General features: G+C 42.5%; 1 protein-coding gene across 1 annotated transcript in view; it reads left to right on the top strand.

Moving 5' to 3' along the window:
- Positions 1-23,744, top strand: part of ncf4 (neutrophil cytosolic factor 4) — a 32,654-nt gene that overhangs the window by 3,105 nt on the left and 5,805 nt on the right. The window contains exons 4-9 of the mRNA XM_041934177.1: positions 6,298-6,368; positions 7,078-7,205; positions 9,322-9,370; positions 18,370-18,468; positions 21,507-21,658; positions 21,949-22,014. Of these exons, the coding sequence (XP_041790111.1) occupies positions 6,298-6,368; positions 7,078-7,205; positions 9,322-9,370; positions 18,370-18,468; positions 21,507-21,658; positions 21,949-22,014 (565 nt within the window). The remainder of the gene's footprint in view (positions 1-6,297; positions 6,369-7,077; positions 7,206-9,321; positions 9,371-18,369; positions 18,469-21,506; positions 21,659-21,948; positions 22,015-23,744) is intronic.

Raw genomic sequence — 23,744 nt, 5'->3', positions numbered from 1 at the left:
TAATTTCCTCTCCCAAGCGGTGTTGAAATCATTTTGGAATAAAGCTCTCCTTGCAGCAGAGTGTCATGTCGTCAGGCTAAATGTCAAAAACTGTGCACTGCCATCAGTCATCATCCTGCCGCGAGGAGTATGTCCTACAAGGTCAGTGTAAAACCTCATATCAGAAGACTGCATGAATAAGTATAATCCACCGTGACATTCAGAACAGTCAGAAACGAGCAGATGGGTGGAAGGATAGATGAGTGTCACAGGGGGAAATAAAGAGAGGAAGTGGAAGGAAGAGCAGCCATGTTGAAGGGTGAGGCTTTTGGGAGAGATCCGAACATCCTTCCCTGCAGTTACCTGGTAGCTGTCTCTGGTTTGCTGTTGCGCTCCCAGGCCACCTGGGAGATCGAATCCCTCCACTCTGCCCACTTCTGCCCCTGGAGCTCTTCCTAGTCCATCGAGTCCCGGAACGCCTCTTAAACCGAGGCAGCAGGGTACTTACTTACACGGTGATTGAGACGCCTCAGGCCGGTTGGCAAACCTCTGCGTTCATATACCACTTTTATCCAAAGCAAGACACATTGCTCTATGGGTGTCCCAGCTGCAACTGGATGCAAAGGCTCTTCAGGAGGGCTGAGTTCACCAGCCACCCTGCAGATTAAAAGGTCATAACTCTAAACCTAAACCACCATAATAGGTTGTATAATGTTGGCCATGATGGGGCCATTTGATTCTCCGGAAACTTCTACCATGATGTCTCTTTCCTCCACTATCGCCATCTTTACCTGAGCACAGATGATAACCAGGCACTGAATTCGCTTTATATAAATGTGAACACAGGACCCTCTGTCCATCAGCTTGAACTCCTCTACTGGCTTCTCATGTAAAAGTGTCGGTTGCTGCACCTCAGTCAGTATATGGGCTCAAATAAGTGCGGACATCATCATCATAACAGGTTGTGTTAATAGGAATAGTTTGAGAAAGTATTTTTTTGGAATGAGTTTTTGATTTCTTTAATGGTCTCTGCCTTTCTTAATGTCCTGCCCACAGGGAGACTATGGCAGTGACTGACTTTTAATGATCTTCCAGACGAGTCGCAGGGTTTTTAACAGCAGAGCAGCTGTCCAACATACTGCGGAGCAACATGGGACTAACTCAGGTGTGACTGTTTCGTTACACCTCTTTAGACTTATGAGTCAACTCTGGGTCATGCTTATTCTCTAACGACCCTTCTGTCATGGCCTCTATTGAGCTGCAGCAAAAATGCGGCTTTGACTATCTATTTTTGCATAAGAAAAAGCACGATTTGAGGAAAATCCAACCCTATACGCTACCCACGGGTGATGTGGGAATCAATGCTATCTACCAAAGCCACTGGGAACAGCATTTTAGTGGGAAGCTGTACGATGACAAGGAGTTCAGTTGCATATGGAGAAGCAAGAATGAGGAAGAAACAGAGGATACCAAGACGCAAAAAGAAGCATCCTTCACATTTAGTAATGTCCAGGATGGAAAAGTTAATTAATAGAAAACTAATGAGAAAGAGACAGCAGTGCAGTCACGAGCCACAGACTGAAGAGTGTTGTTTAAAGCTCAGAGTCAGGCTAAGCAGAGAGAGGCCTGCAAATCTGAGACCAGAACCCAGTGTCAAACTCATCTAATATACTAAACACAGTAATTATACAGCAGTTTGTCTGTGTGGCATTGATGCAGAGATGCAGGGTTGCACTCTGACAGTTTCACCATACAATTTTTAATAGCTTTTCTTCTGGGTCACGTCATCTTTTAAATTAAGATAAAATATAAGTCATTAAGACTGTGCGTACAGGATCTTGACGACATATATTCAGGCCTCAGGCAGTGGCTGTGCTGCAGTTTGTCCACTTGTCCTCAGCTGCCTGGTGGCTCCAGTTTTACTCTGCAGCTCATCGTTTTCCCATAAGTCAGTCTGTCTGGGTGCTGCCGTCAGCGTCTGTATTGATTATCGGAGGCTGGAAACCAACATCTGCACCAATAAGAGCCTGAGGGTTTTGAAACAGTGACCATCAATTTAGGAGAGATGAGGACAGAGTGAGGGGTGTGTGTGTGTGTGTGTGTGTGTGTGTACCTGAGTGTATACATTACTAATAGATTGTGAGTCAGGTTACACTGCTTTGCACTGTAATCACACGTAAGTCGCGTACAGATTTGTGCCCGTTCGAGCTCAAATGGCTTTTGTTTAGCTATGGACCTGTGAACATTGTTTTACCACAAGAACAGCCACTCGATAATGTCACGTTTACAACCTCAAGTCACATTACGGGAAACAAAACTGGGTACATTTTCATCTATCTCACACTCGTCTCACAGGACGGGCATGCTTTTATTTTAAACAATCCATCTAATCAATTATTTTTATGGTATGAATCACTGACACGCCCGGAGCTGCTGCTGAGCTGCTAACATGCAGCTAATGCTAAACCTCCTGTGTAGACTCAGTGTCTACAGCCATGCTCGCAGCTCCGTCAGGCCGCACTGAGGCACAGTGATGCATGCTACTGTTAGCATACTAATTAGCATAATGTTTTCCAATATCACCATCTTTGTGTAGCATGTTAGCATGCGAACATTTACTAATTAGCAGTAAACACAAAGTACGGCTGAGGCTGACGGGGATGTCATTAGTTTTTGGAAGTTTTTTTGGCCATAAATCGAAGTAATATTTTGTATATTACTATCAAATAGAGTAGTAGACCTGTTGGTGGCCCTAGAGGAAAAGTCAGCTGATCGCCAAAGTAATTAGGATTCCTGCTCTGGGGAATGTGTGTACCAAAATTTAATGGCACTACATCCAATTAGAGTAGCCATCCATAGAGCCATGCAGCTAGTGTGGCACATGCTGCATAAACTCATAGTCTGGATGCACAAAGTATTACCTGTTAGAATCACCTGCATGAGGAATGTACAAAAAGTGCAACCCACCTTCCTTCACCAACCCCCAGTATTCATTAACCCCACATTAGAAACTAGTGGACAGTGTCTCTGATGTGATATTTACTGTACCACTTAATACTACTGCGTATTCTAGAGTTACACCTTCAGAGTGACTTCATCTGTTTCATTTGCCTGGTGCATCTGTGGTGTTGTCTTGTAGCTGGAGCTCAGCCAGAACTGCATCCAACCCAAGCCATTAAAACAAGGCTTCTGCTGTTCTCTGATCTCTGTACAGTTTTCTCAGCTCCTCTCCGGCCTCCCCTAAGTGTCTCTTAGTTCCCCTGATGCTTGCCGTGTGTGTTGCGTGCCAAACAGGGGGTAAAGCTACAAATTTTGCATCTATTCTTGGCATTTGTAACAACCTGCTGAGAGGAACAGATGAGTGAGAGTTTGTAGTGTGTGTGTGTGTGTGTGTGTCAGCAGTCGTAGAAATGTGTTTCAAAATCAAACGTGAAATGATTTTTTTTTAACATTGTGAGCTGTTTCTCCTTATTATAATGGATCTACCGAATAATGATAAACTATGAAAATTCAGTATTTTTGTGTGGCTACATAATGATGTAGCAGTGAATTTACAGAAAATCTCCTTTGAGATGTATCATTTAACTGTACCGCACAGGGTCAGGTGATTTGTTACTTTCACTCTCCTTTTGTGACCTGTTAAAGGTTTTTTTTTCCAGGGTCTGTGGACAGAGGGTGTCCTATGCCGTACACTGTCTAAAGCTCTGTGAGACATATTGCAATGTGTGATTCTGGGCTATAGAAATTGATTTGACTTGACTCACTTTTCAAAAGCCCGTCATTTACTGGTTCAGGTTCCTAAAATCTCTCTGATCACTGTCCTCTGACAGTTCAGCCGCCATGTTCCAGATGAGAGAAGTTGTAAAAATGTTGATGAGATTATCTGACTCACCTTCACTTATTACTGTGACTCAAAGCAGTCAGCCTAGAAAACATGTGGTAAGCGAGTGATTCGAAAGGATTTCTTTGCCCTGGTTTTTGTCTCATAGGCTCTATACAGCCTAGTATTTCTACGGGGTCTTGGTGCTGTCTTTAGACTGAATGGGAGCCCTGTAGATGCTACTTAGGGCTGATAAGGGTATCTCTCCACCTCTGTGTGTTTTCCAGGGGCAAAAAGTATATATATCTGTACCTTAAAAAGTTGCTAACATTTAAGGAATTTAAATAATCAACTGTTCCATGTGCATCTTTTATGTAGTGTATACTCTTTTTTTTCATATTTTATTCAAAGTAACCTGCTATAGATAAATTCACTTCAGTGAAACCTTTGATTTTTTTGTGCAACAGCAGAATTTAGGCACATACCGGAGCAACAAAGCCTCTGTTAACATTTTTTTTCTGTCAATTCTTTGTAGACTTTAAGGCAATCTCTCTCGTTGCCACTTTCTATATCGGGAAAGTTCTACTTTTCTACAAACTCTGATTTAGCATCTGCCACTGAGGAGTCTGCTGGATAATATTAGATCTGATGGGTTTAATTGCAGTGCCAGATCTCATCAGGATGGAAAGGGAATAAGAAAGACAGCAGGGAGAGAGGAGGGAGGCCGGGGGGAGGATGGGTGATGGGTAGGAGCAACAAAAAAGATGTAGGTCTATTTCGTCAAATTCAACTGTCTTGATTAGTGAAAATTAATTAATGGAAGAATATTTCGATGCCTGGCTCGGTTTCATTGCTTATTTTGCTTTCACAGAATTCCTTTTATCTTCAATTTTATGAAATATATCAGAAACTTTTACAAGATGTAAATGGACATAGAGTCAAATTTAGTCTCCTTCCATCATATTAATCTAAATGTTTCAGCTGCTGTCCTGACATTGAACAAATTCTGTTATCGCAGGTGTAGCATTTAAATGCAACATGTATATTACAGTAGAAAAAACAAATAAAAGCTATCCTACAAGAGATTCAAGGTCAGAAGAGCATTTCATTCAGTGAGGCTCCAGCAGATGGTGAGCGGATGAGTGAATGATTCATCACTAAGTGAGTAAATGAGTGAATTTGTGTCTGCGAGTGGTTGAGTGAGTTATCTTGCTCAAGAGTGATTGAGACGAGATAAATCGAGAGAGGGGAGAGAGGGCTGAGTGTTGTGGCTGAGGGTCATTAAGACTGTGCTAAATTTGATTTAACAGCAGTGTTTGATGGCCTTGGATGGATTGTTGAGGGGCCGGATTCAGAGCATTAGGAGTCTGCACTGTGCCTCATAATTTTTGACTGGACTTGACTGGAGTGATATTAGGGATAAAGGGTAATATGTCCACATTCTCAAGCAGGATGTGTTTTATAGAGGAGCATTTGGGACAAAATTAACAGGGTTTCCATTTAAAATATGCCAGTAAGTACACATATTGCTTCAATATATGGTGTTCTTGTAGAAATATACCTTCAAAAGCAGTGACTTTTGGAGAAAGATGCATAAATCTTTGTGCAGGTAGACTTGCCCCTAATCAGCTGTTTGCATAAGAACTGCTTCAACATGCTATGGCAACGATAAAGCACAATTTATCCACACTGGTGAAGTCCTTAACGTGCTCATAACATGCTCATATCCTATTCACACCACTTGTAGTGTCAATAATTCATGAAATCATCATGATGGTACCTGTAAACTATCATTGGCATCGATACTGTGTCTCAGTCATTGTCAAATTTCACATAAATAAGTATTACAAAACTTTACACCTCTTATTGGTCCCGGAGAGGCGCTGAGTCACTGTGTGCTGCCATGTTTTTGCAGGGTTTGGCTTTACAAAATGCTGAAATAATGACAAAAACACTGAAACTCCAATAAATAATTGAGCAGTCGTAAAAATAAAGTTTAGTTGCCCTGTGGAGTTAGATTAGATAAGTTAGATTTACGTTCAGCATTTCTCATGAAACCTCTGTGTGCATCCTTGAGGACGAACAAACATGTCACATGTGCCTCCTTCTTCACAAAGCATTTGCAAAGCAAATTCTTTGGAATATTTTGAATTGTCTGTTGTTTACACCCAAGTTTGCTTGCAAGCAGATGTCTTCTTCGATTCGTTTGTTGGTGCATTTTTAAGCTTCTTTGCATGTTACTGTCAATCAGTGGCGTAGCGTAGGGATGTACATCACATTGCCCTGGAGCATGCACGTCCTCTACAGCATACATCTAAATTTCTTGTGTAGACTGCAAAAAAATCATATACATTCGTTGAAATTGACCTAATCGAATAACATTGCATGTTAGATTCAGTCGTGTGTGACGTGTGCACCCTCTGCACCCTTGAATATACATCTGACCCCTGTTGATTTTATTCCTGCACCTTTTTCATTCTTAACTTGTTTCTCTTTAGGAAAAGTCTTCATTGGCAACAAGCAGGAGATTGCGGAGAGCAGAATCCCTGAACTCAACACGTACATGAAGGTAATCACATTTAATTGTATGCACAATGCAGCCTTTCACTGTGCGCAAAGGTTGTTAAGTTGTTGGCATCCCTGGAATCTTCTGCAGCGTGCAATGCAGAATCCTACAACTTAGTGGGCTGAACGATGCTGTAGGTGGATAAGCACTGACTCGGATATTTCAGCAGTAGTTTTCAGATGGAGCTCAACATGTAGGCGTTGCTGCTCTCCTCTCTTTGCTCTGCCCTGTGCCCACATCACGTCTGACTGACTGTAGTTGTGGGACTTTTGACATGTTTCAGCGTTGCTCCATCGCTAAAAACATGATCAGGTTCTCTTTCTCCCACTCACTCACTTCTCTGTTCTGCTTTGCTCTTTTTTCCCGCAACCTACGTGGTTCTCACTTTGCCACACTCTCTCGCCTTCGCTTGCCTTGCACTTGTAATCTTTCTGGCTTCATCTCCACTCTTCCATCCACTCCTTCTTCTCCTTCTTGCTCGATTCTCCCACCACCCCACTTCTCCTTCTCCCACTCTCCTTGCATCCCCCTTGTCTCCGCCGACTTCTCAAACCATTCACCTTTATTTCCCTCATTTTCAGTCTCTCCTTCACCTCAAACACTGCCTCATTACCTTTCCTTGAATCCGTCTTTACTCCATCCTTCCTTTCTTGTGAGCCGACCCCATCTTTCTTGCCTCATCCTCCCTCCCTCTCTCCCTCCTCTCTCGCAGAGGTTGCTGGGTCTGCCAACATGGCTGTTGCTCAACGAAACTCTCAGGATGTTTTTCTACCAGACGGACCAGGACAGCCAGCACCAACCGCGAGCCCTCAGGCGTCTCCGCCCACCTACCCGCAAAGTGTAAGCTACCCCTGCACACAATGCTACTAAGCACAAAGAGAATGACTGGTAGCAATGCTAAACCCTTAGCTGAACCCCTTGAACAACAGGCCTGATGTGAATAAATATGAATATATGAAAATCAGGCATGCAATGTTTTATTTTTTTTAATCAGACCTTCAAATCAGAGGAGATAATACTCCAATTATACAAAGTGTTTCTGGGTGCAAAGGTGCCAACCTTGGTGAATGAGGTTTACAGCTGAAGCATCTGCAATTAATGATGAAGGGGGTCATTTGTTGGCATTTGAGTGCTTCTTTGTGACCTAAATTGATTTGCATGCATTTCCTTGTGATCAAGTGTGGCCTCAGTAAAAGCAACCAAGGCCCTCAGAACGGGACCTCGTGTGTGAAGTATCAGACGCATTTTGATCATCAAGATGGACAATTGCCTCCTTTTAAAAGTGACCACAACTACTCTCAATCTAGTGCCATTAAGGCTTTTTAAGCGCAGTTTTCATCCCTTGAAATAATGAATAGAAATGAATGAATTAGATAATATTTTGAAATTTAAGTAGTTGGAGCAGATAGGGTTCAGGTCTTGTTTGAATGCAGAGTGGGGATGAAGGGAGGGCCTGCAGCAACATGATAGTCCTCCAGAAATAGACAAAGGAAAATGAGAATGGAATTTACCCAAATGAGCATAAAAATTGCCATATTTCTGTAATAACTCATTTATGTATTTGTAGGCCTCTATATTTTGTACAGTAATGAGTTGTCAATCGGGCCTCTAGAGATTCATTTTTGTAACTCTTTATGGATGCTAACATCCATCCTTTACATACATACAACTGTCATTACCGAGTTTTCCATTCTCAGTTGATGAGTGCTATTAGGTCTGTATATTGATTAATGGAGCTCCTTTTCACTGAAGACTCACTTCCACGGAAGAAATTGAAGGGAAGCATGCAGATTTTGTACCAGCACCAGTAATGGAATTTTAAGCTCTCCTCAAACTGTCCTTTAACAAGTAGCAGTCTGTTGTGCATGAGTGAATCTGCAGAGACGCAGCATCCAGAGATACAGCATCTCTCATAAGAGTGAGATACATTGGCATGATAAAACCAGGACTTAAAACACACAACAATCACCCTCTAACCTGCTGACAGGTGATACAGCTGTGCAAGACGAGTTCTGACATCCCATTTGGCAAATAACTGTTGCCTTGATTCCTCCCATCTCATCTCTTTACCTCTCTCTCACATCATGGATGGATGTAGTTAAGAAATGTGGAAGCGTTGAAGGATACTTAAATTTGGCATTGAGAAAACTCCACAGAGACTTATTACCCTTTTTATGGTCCACTTCCTCATTCATAACGGGCTTCTGATTGGCCCATTTCCCTTGGGTGAGATTACACCAGCAGGAGATGTGGTAAAAGGGGACTCTCTCAACAGGAAATGATGCAAAGGTAGACTATCATTACTTCCTCTGTTCCTGCATTTGACCTTCATTTATGTGGACGTGTGATCAGTTTGTGTGTGTGTGAGGAACTGTGAAATTTCCTCTTTTGAATGTTGCCACATTTTTGATTCTCTCAGTCCTAGAAAAGAGACGCATAGTTCTAATATTTTACAGTTAATTCCACACTTTTAGTTTCTTACCGGCCATATTTTCTTGCATCATGTTGTATTTTCCATTGTCTTTACAAAATGGTTGTAAAGTTTTGTCCATTTGTACATTATTTTGTTCCTCCATAAGAAAAATAACATTGACAAGAGTTCAGTATTCTTGAATGTAGATGTAGTGGCGAGGACACCGCTGCACTTATCTTTATGAAATGTTTGCAGATGATGTGGGGTTTTTTGGGTTGTTTTAACAAGACTCTACAGCCATGCCAGTGGCTCTCTTGGGCTGGACAGGACGCACAGCAGTGCTACACGCTAATGTCATAATGCTGAAATGCGCTCAGTGATAACGCTAACATGCAATGTTTAGCAGTATGTTTGCCATGTTCACCATTCTCGTTTAGCATGTTATCATGCTAGCATTTGCTAATTAGTATGAAAGTTCAAATTTTCAGCCTGTGGGAGATGACATGATCTGCTGCCTTATCTCTGTCTGTCTTTGTCTTTTAGAAAGACAGTCAAACCAAAGATGGACCTCTTCTCCTCCCCCAGGGCCGAGGTATGTGGAGTAACGTTTCTTTTTTGTTGTTGTTGCTTTGGTTACAATCTCCATGGCCACCCACAGAGTAACAACTTTTTAGTCAAACAACCACGCAGAATGCACTTCATCACCCTACGAAATACCATGTGATCCTGTCAGCACCCTTGGCGTGAGTGTATCTCATGATATACACACACACACACAACCACAGTTCTGTCCATGGCACTACATTACATTGTGAGACTCACAAAAGAGACATGTAAAAACACACACTTCAAAAAACAGCATACATAACATAAACATATGGACTGATGTGATAGATCAATAACCCCTAAGTTCACCATTGCTTCCTTGTGTCTTTTCAAGGTTGCGACCGTCTCTCATCCCTCTCGCCCCCTCCTCTTCCTCTCCTTCGCATCCTCTCATTTTTATTCTGCTCACACCCTCTGCTCCGACACCGTAAAGAAGGGGAGACAAACAGTGTTTATATTCTGTGGTCGTTTTCTCCAGAGGGTGGAGTGTTTGTATAGTTGTGTTGTTCAGGTGGGCAGGAGGGGAATGCAGGGAGGTCAGAGGTTAAAGTGGTAATGACCCACCAATTTAACTCGCCAAGAAGGCACAAAATGGCTTTTATTCCTTGTACGATCAACACAATCCAGACTCGCCTTTAAACACACATACACACACGTTTGTACTTCTGTTCTTTTGAGGACCCTGATAGACAAAAGCATTCCCTTACCCCGACACTAACTTTAACCATCACAGCTAAATGCCTAACCCCAACCCTCACCCTGACCTCACCTGACCGTGATCCTAAACAAAGTCTAAATTCAAACAGCTCTTTGAAGAAGCGAGGAGCCGCCAAAATTACATCACCCTCCAAAAATGTCCTCACCATTGAGGTCTAAAACTCAAACTGGTCCTCACAAAGGTAGAAGTACAAGAGCACACACATGCACACGCTTGATTACAACCATTATAAATGTCTATTTTCAAGTAAACCAATAGTGCTTTGTAGTAACTGTGTCTAATGGTGTTTGTGTAGGAGTAATAGTGTTTATAGTACAGACTAATGGATGACGGCCATTACTTTACCTGTATGTATGCACTGTGGTGTGTAAAAATATATGGAATTTTTATGGGTTATTATTATTAATATGCGCTAATTCAGCCCTTTCAAAGTTTAATTTTCATTAAACAAGTTGAGACAATTTTAGAGGAAGGTGCCCACACATTCTTTTGATTTATTTGGTGCAGCTACAGCGCTGAAAGAGTCCTCCTTATTAGGAAAATCTACATGTGATCAAGAAGACCCTCATATCTACTGTATTCTTGCATACTATACTGGCTCAGCCCTTGTTTGGGTCCCTGATTAAGCTTCAGTTAAGTCAAAATGTACACACACTGATGCTGTCTCTTCCATGCTGCAGATTTGGATATACGCAAAATACTTTGTTGTTTTAAAATAAGTCATAGATCTGGCAGTGCAGTGAGAGTATTTCAGACTCTTTCCCATGCAAATCACCTCATGTCACCTATTTTCAGAAATGAAAACTAACAAATGAAACTTTTTATTGTAATGCAGCGTTTGTCCTTCGTTCGTTCTTTTATTCATTTCTATGAAATATTGAACGTAGAAGGTTTCTGTTGGAGACTGGTTGTAATATTCATATTAGAGCCGCAAAAATACAAACAACAAAAAATAATTTATCAAACATTTGTCATTTTGCAAGCAAAATGATCAAAATGTGAGAATTTGCTGCCTTAGTTTTATTACTTTATTACTTTATTTGTCAGGGACAATGCTAAAAACACTGCAACAGGTCTCAATAACATGATGTATTCCATATAGGATTTCTAGCCAAGGCTAATTTGCAGCCCCTACTCCTTGTTCGGCTTTTTTACTGTAACATATCATCATTAGCAAAAGTAGTTAAATTGAGTACATAGAAAATAGTGACATTCACTTTTTTTTTTTTAATTGTCCTGGGAAAATAGTGTTTTTAGGATACAGCTATAAACACACATGACTCCACAAGCTTAAGATTTTCTTTCAGTGTGAATGTCTGTGTGTTTGATGCACTTTTGTATAAATGGCTACGTTTATACTGTATATAGCCTATGCGTGTCTGCAGGTGAAGTGTGTGTGTTTCTGCAGCTCTTGAACCCGCGTGTGCTTCAGGGTTTAACTTTACCTAACCTTGCATAACACAGAAAAAGGTACAGCTCTGTTACACAGACATGCGCGCACACACACAGACACACAGACACACACACACACACACACGTATGCACACACACACACAAATGAACACACACTGTACTGTATCTCTCTGGACACTCCAGTGGTGTTTTATTGGCAAACTAAGAGCAACAACTCCATTTTACTCTCTCTCTCTCTGCCTCTGCCTCTCTCCCTCTCTCTCTCTCTCTGCCTCCCCTCTCTCCCACACAGAAGTATAACATTGGTGTACTCTACTCACGAAGCAGCCAGCCTACTCAACATTTATTTTAGCTCTCTTTTTTTCTCTCTGAGAAAAATGAGTGCTCCTCTGTGTGTTTGCGTGCTTTTGTGTGTGTCCTGCCGTGTGTTTTCTCAGTGCAGGGAAGTGGCTGTTAAACCTCGTCCAAACAATGATCAATGGCTGGTCTGAGCCTGATGGATAAGAGGACAACGCAGGCATTTGTCACAGTAGAGCTGGTGCAAGCGTTAGCGTTTACGCTACAACACTTCATTCCACTTCACGTAGTGTTAGCTCAGGCTTAGCCCCAAACAACATGATGAGTAATTGCTGTTGGCTGCGGCACTATGAGCTTCAAACAAGGTCAATGGGACAGGCTGCTCTCGGTTCGCATGATTTTAACGATGCAGCATCTGAAGGGTTGCTTTGTCTGATGTGGCAAAATTGGGGAGTGACAGATAAACAAGCAGGAAAGGATAAAGGTGAGAAAAGAGACAGAGAGGTGAAGAGATGGAAAAATGGCAAACTTGCAAGAAAAACCTCATAAAATTAGGAAATTGAAAATCAAACAGGTCCTAATCGACCTCAGCTCAGCCAGTCTTCCATTGCAGTGAGAGCCATTAGAGCAGAAGACTGACCCGAGCCAGAAACGCTGATATGCAGGTGTGCTTTGTACTGATCTTCACCAGGAAGTAATATGACCATGCAACACAGATGTTCACCTTTACCTGTATTATGAACTGTAAGGTTCATTGGTGCATTTGGATGTGAACGATTGTGATGCAGTAACTTTACATTGCTTTTAGCCAGTTTACCGTCTGTCTGTGTGTTTCTTCCAGTAAGCTGGGTTTACACAACCTTTAACTATCTCACTGCTCTCTTTTTTATATTTACAAAATATCAAATGACTTTGTCTAATATAAAAGGTGAGTCAGAGTGATGAAACTGCAGAGAATTATATCTTAACCCTGCAGCACTACTGAGGTTTTTAGCGAGTGATAACTCACTATTTTGGTCTCACAGCAAATTAATTGTTTGGTGCACTCTCACCGCTCCCATTAGCCTCGTATCCAGCAGCAGCAGGAAGCCTTCTGCAGAATAGCTCTGGGTAGAACCACTGTACGCTGCCTTTCAGGCACACACGAAGATAGAGACTAGCTGGCGGACCATTTGGCAGCTAAGCTAACTTGGATATTATTTTCTCGGGCGGGAGCTGGTGGGGACCAAACCAGAGCCAAAAGAAGAGTAAATGTTGGACTTATGGCCATCAGGTCACCAGAAATATGACCTCAAATGAATGCTAATCCTGCTCCATGTTTGCTAAATGTTTGGAAACACAATTGCTTGCCAACATGTTAGCCATATAAGAACCTTATGAGTGTCTGCATTTTAAGGCTTCTTTCTTCTGACACCTAGCAGCCAAAAAACTAGTTGTTTCCACCTTTCCTAAACCTAAACTTAATTACAGTATGGAATACCAAGATATTACATATTTTAGATAAATGCATGAATCGCTAACACCCAAGTGCATACTGTACTTTGTGTGTGTGACTGCTGAGAAGCTGAAGTGACCGACCTGCATGGATACACACACACTCACATCCTGTGCGACCTGTGCTCATTCTTATGTGGATAGTCAAGCATATCCTCCTGTGATCCTTCACTCCAGGCCATCTACGAAGTGGGCCATCTACTTGAAAAAATACACTTTCATTAAACGTCAGGGAGAGGAAAAAAAAAACCCAATTCTCATCTCCACCTCCCTATTGCCAGACTAACGAGCTGAGGGTTTAACAAGCTCATTAAGGCGGGGTCGGCGCGAGTCTAATTGTACCGAATGATTGCTGCCGGGGCTGGCTGAACCCAAGGGTTGTGTGGCTAGATTTAGAGGCTGATCCTTTACTGGGCACAGTAGGGACACCAACACAGTATACCTGCTCTGGAAAGATTAGAGTGTATATTTAGTGAGAGGAGAGCATGGCTGGTCAAGTGATGAAAATGTCATCAAGGAGGCCATTGTGTTTCACACTAGACAGACTGGCGAGGACGCAATATGGCTGCATTAAAAGGGCAGTGCCTGAGAATTGCATGTTTGTTAGTTCGGCAAACATATCGTACCAACAGATCTTTGACATCTGGCCAGATTATGACAGCCTGGTTTCATAATTGCGGCCCACGTCTTAAAGTTTTAAAGGCTCTGCACACCTATGGTACACCCACACAGGTGACATCACTTATTTCGACTGATTATACCACTTCTCGTGTCTGTATGGGGGTGGACTGACTTTGTGATTGGCATCTTCTTATTAGCTGAAGTTATCAGGTAAATGTAATTCACAGTAAATGACTAAAAACACTTTGGTTTGCAGGGCCTTTAGTTAAATCCAACAGGTCTGGTATTGTGCTCATTAATGGCTGTTTTCCTGGCTGATAAAAGAGTCCACCAATCAGTGCTTTGTAGGCGGGATTGAAATTGGAGCTACATCCATAAAATGCAGGACTGAAAAATGGGAACTGATGCAGCTGTGGAGGTTGTTGTAAGTCGACTTACAGAACTAGCAAGTCTTATATCTGCATGTTTCTTTCCATTTAACTTCTTGTACATGTACAAGATCTACCAAGTCCTCTGTGTCAACTGGAAGTGTCACTCTGTACTGATTCATTAGGGAGAAACAAGACAATATACACTCCTGTTGCAATCAGAAACCGTCTAGCACTGCTTTATGTGTGTGTTTTTACCTGTCGTGTGTGTTTCTGTCTGTTTAAGTTAACACACCAAAGCAAATTGTAAGGTTTTTTTGCAGTGTGAGAAATTGTTAAAGGTTTGTCCAAAAATTTGTGGCTTTGATTTTTTTCCCCCCATGTTACTCTTTTTAACCTTTTATTTAAGTTTATTTTCGATGGCCAGATGCTGAAAAAGAGTATTTTTTTTATACAGCTTTTTAAATAGCATACACTCGTACTATCAATCACTGTATTGCTCACAGCAGAGTTGTTGTAGTTTGCTCATCAAGTCAACCTCTTGATTCGTTGGCTAAATTGTTAGAAGAGACAAAGAGAGGGAGAGGGAAAAAATAACGAATTGGATGAAAGAAACCGACTGAAATAGACACAAACGAAAAACGACAAGTTAAAGGATAAAGAGGTGAAACAATGATGGTGAGGAGAGGGAGAGATGAAAGGAGGTATAGGGAGAGGGGGAATTGCTTTGTCACATCATATTTGGCGTTAGTGTTGGAGATAGTATCTTATCGCCCCCAACACATTTTCACATCATCTATAAATTACAGCGAGCGGCAGGTCAACACGACAATAAAACAGCAGCTGGAATAATGCATTAAAAATAGCAGCCCTGAATTCAGAGGGTGAGTGTGTGTGTGTGTGTGTGCACTGGCGTTTGTGTGTATGTGTGTGTGTGTGTGTGTGTGTGTGTCCTCAGGGTCAGGATAATCTCAGTGGATTGTTAATCCAGCCAGCTCCCTCACTCCCCAGCTTCATTAATCTGCCATCAGCCTCTGTCTCATTTTTTCTGTAGACGCACATATACACACACATGCACACACACGCACACTCACGCACACTCACGCATACACTCCCTGCACACACAGGCATATATGCACTTGAACATGTAGTTTAAAGGCGCAACCCTTAAGATTTTCAACATGTCAAACGCAGTTTTGATGCTGTCTGTCTGTAGGATTTTTCAGCAATAGCAATTCAATAGATTTCCATTCAGGAATTGTCTCTCAGTGCAGAAATAGACGCTGAGTCTGCCTTACCCATGCAGGATTCAAATTGCGTACCCATGTACGAAGGAAAGGATGCATGCAGGTTCTGGATCTGATGGGAAAGACAAAGAGCTGATGCTGAGTATTCTGCTGAGGAACTCTAGCTGCTGTCCGACCTCCATTCATTCTCCGGCTAGTTTCTAGCAACTCTCAGATTAGCTCATATGCATCCCACTATGAAAAGCACACCAGGCTACAGGAGCTGCTTCACTCCAACTTGCACCGGCACAAACAAACCCCTTCAGAGTTCGTTTGAGACCAGACCGAGACCACCTCCTCTGAGGAGTCTCATAGTTTTGGTTCGCCCTTGTGTTCACACCTGCACAAACAAATTGCACCAAAGGGGAAGGGGAACCAGATTTCAATTTATCAGACTGAAAGGTGCAGGTGTGAGAAATGACATCGACCAGGACTGAAGTCTGAAACCTGCATTTGTTTTTTTGGCCACTGGGGGGCAGTGCAAGAAGCGGCAAACACAACACTGACATATTATCAAGTTATAAACTTACTATAGCCAACTTGTTAGCGGACAGTTGCCTACTTACACATCAGGCAGACATGGAGCTACATTTATTTTGATTTGTGTGTCTGTCTGTATCAACCCTGTCTCCCATAATTTAGTGCTGGGCAGGCAGTTTACAGTCGGCTGCATTTATCAGAGCTTTCTCATTGAAAATTCATTCAGTCACTCACTGTCCTGTGAGGACATTCACTCTGGTTCACTCTGAAACAACCACATGAAAACAGCGGCGACCTATCAGCACTCTGCAGCCCTGCACCTCTGTTTAACTTTCACTTTTCTCGTCTCCTCCTCCTCCTCTTCCTCCTCTTCCTCCTCCTCTTCTTCACCTCCCTCCCACTGCTTTAACCACTCTGCATTCTTTTTTGGTCTCATTGTACCTCCTCTGATTCTGCGTCTCTCATTAGTTTCACCGTCTCTGCTGATTGCTCTCATACTGCGGTTAATCTTTCTTTCTTTCTTTCTTTATTTCTTTCTTTCTTTCTTTCTCTCTTTCTTTCTTTCTTTCTTTCTTTCTTTCTTTCTTTCTTTCTTTCTTTCTTTCTTTCTTTCTTTCTTTCTTTCTTTCTTTCTTTCTTTCTTTCTTTCTTTCCTTCTGTCGTTCCATCTGTCTTTTTTCTCTTTCTTTACTTCTTTCCTTTTTTCTCTCTCTCTGTCTTTCTTTCTTTCTTTTTTCTCTCTTTCTGTCTTTCTCTCTTTCTGTCTGTCTTTCTTTCTTTCCTTTTTTTCTTTCTTTCTTTCTTTCTTCCTATGTTGATATTGATAACACAGCTCTTGTATGTGCGGAGCTGCTTGTGTGTGCAGATATGTTTGGTTTGGATGTACATGTGCACATCAGATTGGACTTGTTGTCATTACACAGTACAAGTACTATTACAGTGAGAAGAACCTTGTTGCATGTGTGTGTTTGTGTGTGTGTGTCTGTGTGTGTAATAGGCTACTTTATCACCTGTCTGTTCGAGGAGTCTCGACAGAAGGACAGAAATAGGTTTAAAGCATCGGTAGTGACTCTACTGAGCTCTACTTTAAATGCAAATTCAGCTCTGGCAGGCTTTTTATTCCAGACGCACTGATGCTAACCAGGATGCTCGAGCATCCTGCCCCCCCACTCACACACACACACCCACACACACACCCTTGCATTGCAGCGTGGCATCTCCTCAGGCTGTATCACTTTTGTAAACTCCTCATAAGCTTTCTACTCCATCGCCCACAGACATCCACTCACTCACACACACACGCACACACACACACATACACAAACACACACTTTCACACACTCGTACTGATGTAAAAATAGTCGTATTTTAGTAGTGCTGCATACATGAATGTAGTGCTGAAATGGTTCGTCAGTTAATCGATTAGTCAAGCGTGATCAGCAGTTTCAATAACTTATCATGTAAATCATTAATCGAGCAAAAATGCTTACAATTTGACGGATACAGCTTCAAAAATGTGAGATTTGCTGCTTTTCTCTGTTTTTTTTAAAATCTTTATAAATACAACATCTTTGAGTTTTGGACTGTCAAAACATGTGACATTGACATTTCATCAAATAACTTGCATATTTATTAATGATGACAAGCCCTAACACACACACACACACACACACACACACACACACACACACACACACACACACACACTTTCAGAGACTTACAATAGATTCACCAATATTATTAAATATTACACATTGCTAGCGAGTGTGGTATCTGCTCCAAAGATACACAGAACAGCTGTTTAACTCAACACATGAAATGACCCTTCTCTAGCATCCCTAGCATTCTCTCTCATTCCCTCTCTTTCTTTCGCTCTCTGTTTCTCACTCTCTCTCTCTCTCTCTCTCTCTCATACACACACACACACACCTCAGGGTTTCACTTCTTTTCGTATCAAATCTCTCACTTCCTCGCAAAATTCTTACTTCTTCAAGTAGATGAATTCTTGTCTTCTCCGCATCCTTTCACTCTGTCTCTCAATAACACACACACACACACACACACACACACACACACACACTCCAAACTTTAAACTTTGTCAAACTGAAATAATCCAGCAGCAAAAAGTGCGTGAAGTCTTACCTGTCCGCTCTCACCGTCTCTTCTCTCTTTGTGTTTAGTGTGTCCGTCTCTCTCCTCTCTCGTTCCTCTCTCCTTTTACTAACTTGAGTGTGTGTATGTGTGTGTGTGTGTGTGTATACGTGTGTGCGGTCTTTTTTCTGTGTGTGTGTTTGCGTTTGTGTCCCAGGCGATGTTTGACTTTCGCGGCAACGGCAAGGCGGAGTTGAACCTGAAGAGGGGAGAGGTGATCTTCCTGCTGCAACGAGTCAACGCCGACTGGCTGGAGGTAAGAACGGAGAGAGAGTGGGAGAGTGGGAGAGGGAGGGGGAGAGAAAGAGAGAGAGGGAGAGAGAGAGAGATTCAGAGCAGGAGAAAGGGAGGGAAAGAGTGGGAGAGTGAAAGGCAGAGAAAGACAGATGAGAGTGAGGGAGAGATGGGAAAGATATAGAGGAGGTGGAGGGGGAGAGGAGACATAAGCCAAAAAGTGAGAAAGAGAGAAGGAGGCATCTTGATTAGGACGATGGAGGGAAGGACTGAGGAGAAAGAACCAAAGAGGAGGGTGATGGCAACAGATCGAAAGTGAAAATTATGGGGAAGGAGAGAGGGGAAACAAAGAAAGATGGAGGGAGAGAAAAAGAGGAGCGAGGCAGAGATGAACGAGAGAGATGGACAGAGGCAGAAAGGTGAAAAGTGGCAGGATTAAGTAATAAAGACTGAATGAAAAGATAAACGAGTAGATTGGGGGAGATTTTGTTACCACCAGAATGAATTACAGGACCGCTTCTCTTCCAAAAAATGTTTGGACAAAGATTTATAATTTCTGCATCCACGAGGGTCTGTATGATGTAAAATGTATGTACCCATGTCTGCAACAGGCTGCACGGACCGCCTTCATGCAGTGCGACACTGACATGCATTTGGTGAGGTTATGGATGGTTAGAAAGAAATAATCTTCCCAGTTTGGTGTGGAAGACCTGACCTGAACCCCATCCAAAGCGTATGAACCAGGCCTGATCATTCAGCACCAGTACCCGACCTCACTGTTGCTCCTGTGGCTTAATGTGGGCAAAACTGCAGACCCCTCCCACAAGAGTGGAGGCTGTCTAAGCAACACATGAATGTCAGTGGTTTGGATGATGTAATCAAAAATATCACACTTTGTTGGAGTGTCCACATACCTTTGGCCATGGAGTGTAGCTTTATGATCTTTACCTTGGCAAATGTTTTAAATGCACAAAACAGTCCCTTCACGAGTTGCAGCAGTCAAAAAGTTAATTACAGAGTATAATACTCCTAAAATATCAACCTCACATCGCAGATGCAGAGCACAGTGACCATAAAACATCTCCGCCAGTGTGATTGGAGGTGCCCTGCCCCAGTTTCCTTCAGAGGAACAATTACTTAATGAACAAAATGTCCTGATTACACACTGCAAGTGTCACGTGTAAGTCGTCCAAAAACGGGATGTGGGACATTTTAATTAGCCGCTCAACATAAAAATGCAACACTGGAACTTTGGTGCCGGCGAACAGTTGTCACAGAAATTCTGCTTTGTCACAGAGAGCACTTGAAACAAGGTCGGGAAACACAAATGTGTAAGGTGTTGAGATATGAGCGTGAGAGAGAAGCTGGGAGTGGGTGAGTAGGAGAGAGAGAGAGAGGGAGGAGGTGGATGCTGATGTGGTGGGAGAGAGTGAGAATCAACATGGAGGAGGAGGACGATGCACTTATCCTGCCCCTAGCTTTCTAGAGGGATCCAAAAAATCGGAACAGAAAAGGCTGACAATAATAACCTTACACAACACTGCAAAACACTATCTTGTTGTTCTTTTTTGGCAACTTTGCAGCCGCGCTAGTAGCAAGCCTTTTGTTTTGTTATGGGGGGGGGGGGGGGTTGGGTGAGGTTAATGTAACACTTACAACTTGTGAAAAGTTGACTGAGTGCCTTTGATTTAGTCAGTGGACAGAGTGGCTGTGGGTGGAAAACGTGACAAATCCAACTGGCAAGACTGGTGCATCAAGGTAAACGTTTCAAACACACCAGTGGAGGGACACCTGAGCAGTTTCAGGGTTTCCCAGAGAAAAAAACAAGACTTAAAGGTGGAATTTAATATTCAGACCTTATTAAAATGATGACCTGTGTGTAGGACAAGCTGGTAGCTGTAGAAATGAGAAAATAGCCCCTCTGCTGCAGCCTCTTACCAGATAGTTTGTTGTTTCTACATATATCAGTCAGGTTGTCCTTTGCACTGCTATAAATGGAAAAAGGGAGAATAAAGTTGTTTATTAGACTTTTCTTACACTGAACAACTATTAATTATATAGTTTATTATTGCTGCGAAGCTTGGGCTTTAAATTTGAGCGTAGCACCATTTTACTTGCCCCCTTTCTTTGAATATGTGCACATTTTGCAGACTTGCACAGGTGAAGCTGCCAGACTTTTTGCACTGATGGTGCTCAGTGGCCGACAGTAAAGAGAGTGACTGAACTGAGCGCATATGAGGCAGTAAAGCATGGGAAGGTTTTACCTGAAAAAAGCATGTGTGCACATCTGCTGAGCCTTAAAGGGGAAGTCCACTGGTTTTACATAATACGTCATGAGGAGCACTACTCGCCTGTAAACACAGGTGAATATTGTCTAACGTGGCTCTGGAGGACAAGTATGAGAAATGAATTTAAGTGACATCACCCATGTAATGTCAGCATGCAAAGCTCTATCAGCCTGTGTTAAAAAACTGGACACAAGTTTTCTAGGCATGGCTTCTCTAAGGAAAAAAGACACTAGTCGTTGCATCATGGGAAATGTAGGAGCCAGGCTTTTTGCAGCATGATCCTATCACCTGTTTACCTGTGGACTGTTCCAAACAGGTGTTTTTGGAGCAGTCCACAACTTTCCCAGTCTTTTGTTGCTGCATCAAATTAAGAATAAGCAGACATTTACAAAAATCAATGACGCTGATGAGGTCAAACATTAAATATATTGTCTTTGTGCCTTTTGTGTGTGTTTATGCAAACACACACACACACACACACACACACACACACTCAGACACCAGGGGTGCCGTAAAAAGGCTGGATGGCTGTGTCGAGTGCTTGTAACATCAGCAGGATATTATGAACAGGCTAATTAGTCTGGGAAAGCTCTCTCTAGATGCACGTCCATGCTGCTTTCTTGTGTTCCCGTCTTTGAATCATCAACCCGTCTCATCATCACCTCAGCCCCTCATCTCTCCTCCTTCGGGGACTCATCCTGGATTTCTCGTGGCCTCTTTATCCTTCTTCTCTTCCGTCCTCTTCTCACCTGTCCTCTCGTCGACTCTTCAGGGCACGGTGAACAATCAGACTGGTATTTTCCCGCAATCCTTCGTGAAGATCATCAAGCCCCTCCCAGAGGGTGACGCAGAAGGCGAGGGCGAGGGCCTTACATACAGCTGCCTGCGCTGCTACCTGCTCACCCCCAACGGAGTCGACACCAGGTTTGTCCAGAAGTGTGTGTGTGTGTGTGACATAATTAATCATTTGGATTGACGAGTATACAGGTAGATGTTTTTTGTGTTGTGTGACTGTTTTGATGACACCAGACTTCGGGATTGATCTACTTCACAGTTTCGTCCAAACGAGCATTAAAAGGCATTTAGAGGTTTAGATTGGAAATTGTAGAAATCTGTAACAATTTGAATGTTGTTTTGCTTTCCCTCAGAAATAAAAGGTATTTTTCAAATGGATTGTAAATCTGCTTTGGATGACTGTGTGTTCCTTCTTACAGAGATGTGTGTGTGCAAGAGAACCTCACTATCCAGCCGACGTACAAGGACCTACTGTCTCGTATGAGGTAGACCTTTAATATCACTTTCTTTAGTAGCGCGGGAGCCGTTTTTAGGGAGATTTGCTGGACATTTAAAGTGTGTTTTGTGTCATGTTTTTATTTCATTTTCACCCATGTGGGAAACAGTGATTGAGAGAAACACGAGGACCAGCTTTGTGGGTGTTAAGAGCTGACTGTTGTTTCGCTGTGGAGGAGACAGTGATTGTATGCAACCTCACACCTGCGAGTGAGTTACAACACCTTCCTGCAAAACGTGATAATGGAACATGAAGCTGACATATTTGATGGAGGCTTGAAGCGAAGGCTGCGAAGCATTTTTGCATCTGCACATCGTAATCACATTAACAATCTTATGTAAACCCTTTCCCCCCGTTTCCTGCTTTTCTTTGTGGCACATAATTACATCAGTGAAAAAGCACTAACTGTTGAATCTCTGACCTCGGCTTTGTAAAGCATTTGTGTGAAGTGTGAAGCCATTTTAATAAATTAGACTTTAAAAGACGGTGATTTAAATCGCAATTTGAAGCGTTTTGTCCTCAAATCCTTGCACAGCAGAGCAGAATCCCGGATCTAGAGTTCCTTCCTGGATGTGCACTGATGATGTAAGGTGATTGCTGACCTTTGTGATGTCACCTTTACCTTTTCGCTCAAACGAGGATGAGTCCATTAATTCACTGGCCTGACCTGAGGGGCAGCATATTTCGCCGCTGTGCGCTGCAAACCTGCAAATTGCCAGTTGGCAATCATCACAGTTAGTCAAATTAGTTCCTGCGGGACCTCCGACTCCCCCCCGTCCCCCTCTACTGCACCACCATCACTGGATGCATATGCTCATTACGCCATCATATCTGCTTTTCTCTGTCTTTTTCCCTTTCATTGTCCCTCTCCCTCTATCTCTCATTATCTGGTAATTTAGATAGGTGAGCACTGTGGTGATTAGCCCTCCCCATTCATAATCAGTTCATTTCTTCTGCTTATCTGCTCATTATTGTTTTTTCTGTGTTCAGGCGTATTGTGCCCTGGAGTAGGATGGATGAGACCCTGGTCTTGAGTTTTAATATGGCTTCGCACTGATAAAGGGAGGGGGAGAGCGCAGAGAACGGGGGAGGAGAGGGTGGTGGTGGTGAAGCTATGAGGAGATAGCACACAGGAAAAGAGAAGAGAGTAATTGTGCATTGTGTAAACCAGGAAAGAGGAAGCTGGTGAGGAAGGAGGGCAGCAACTTAAAATGTTGCTAAGCTACAAGATAATGAAATAAATAATAAAATGGAACAAACCAGTGGATGTAATAAGCTGTCACGCAGCATCACATCACATCACATGTGATTATTACTGATTTTCTTTCTTGTGCGATTTTAAGTTTGCAAGATTATCATTAACGTGTTTTGACATGTTATATTTTGACATTTCATCACACTCACAGTATTCAGTGTTGGCAGAGAGAGACTATCAGTGCTGGTGGGCGATATGACCCAAAAATACAATCACAATATTTCAGGGTTTTTCTGCAATAATGCTATTCTTGATGATATGACAAAGTCCAGACTACATCTTGCCAAAGATTTGGTGATGCCATGCTGAGCCAGTGTAGATATTCTGCTTGGTTTAGAACTCACAAGAGCTGTTGAGATATCCTTGTGGGATTTTTGGCTCCCTTCGTGAGATGGGAGCACTAACATCAGAAATACCTGAGACTCCCACCGGTCAGTTACTTCTGAGAGGATGAGAGGTGAAAC

This window comes from Chelmon rostratus, chromosome 3 (assembly GCF_017976325.1).
Source record: "Chelmon rostratus isolate fCheRos1 chromosome 3, fCheRos1.pri, whole genome shotgun sequence".
Taxonomy (NCBI): domain Eukaryota; kingdom Metazoa; phylum Chordata; class Actinopteri; order Chaetodontiformes; family Chaetodontidae; genus Chelmon; species Chelmon rostratus.
This window is presented reverse-complemented; position numbering and strand designations above follow the sequence as displayed.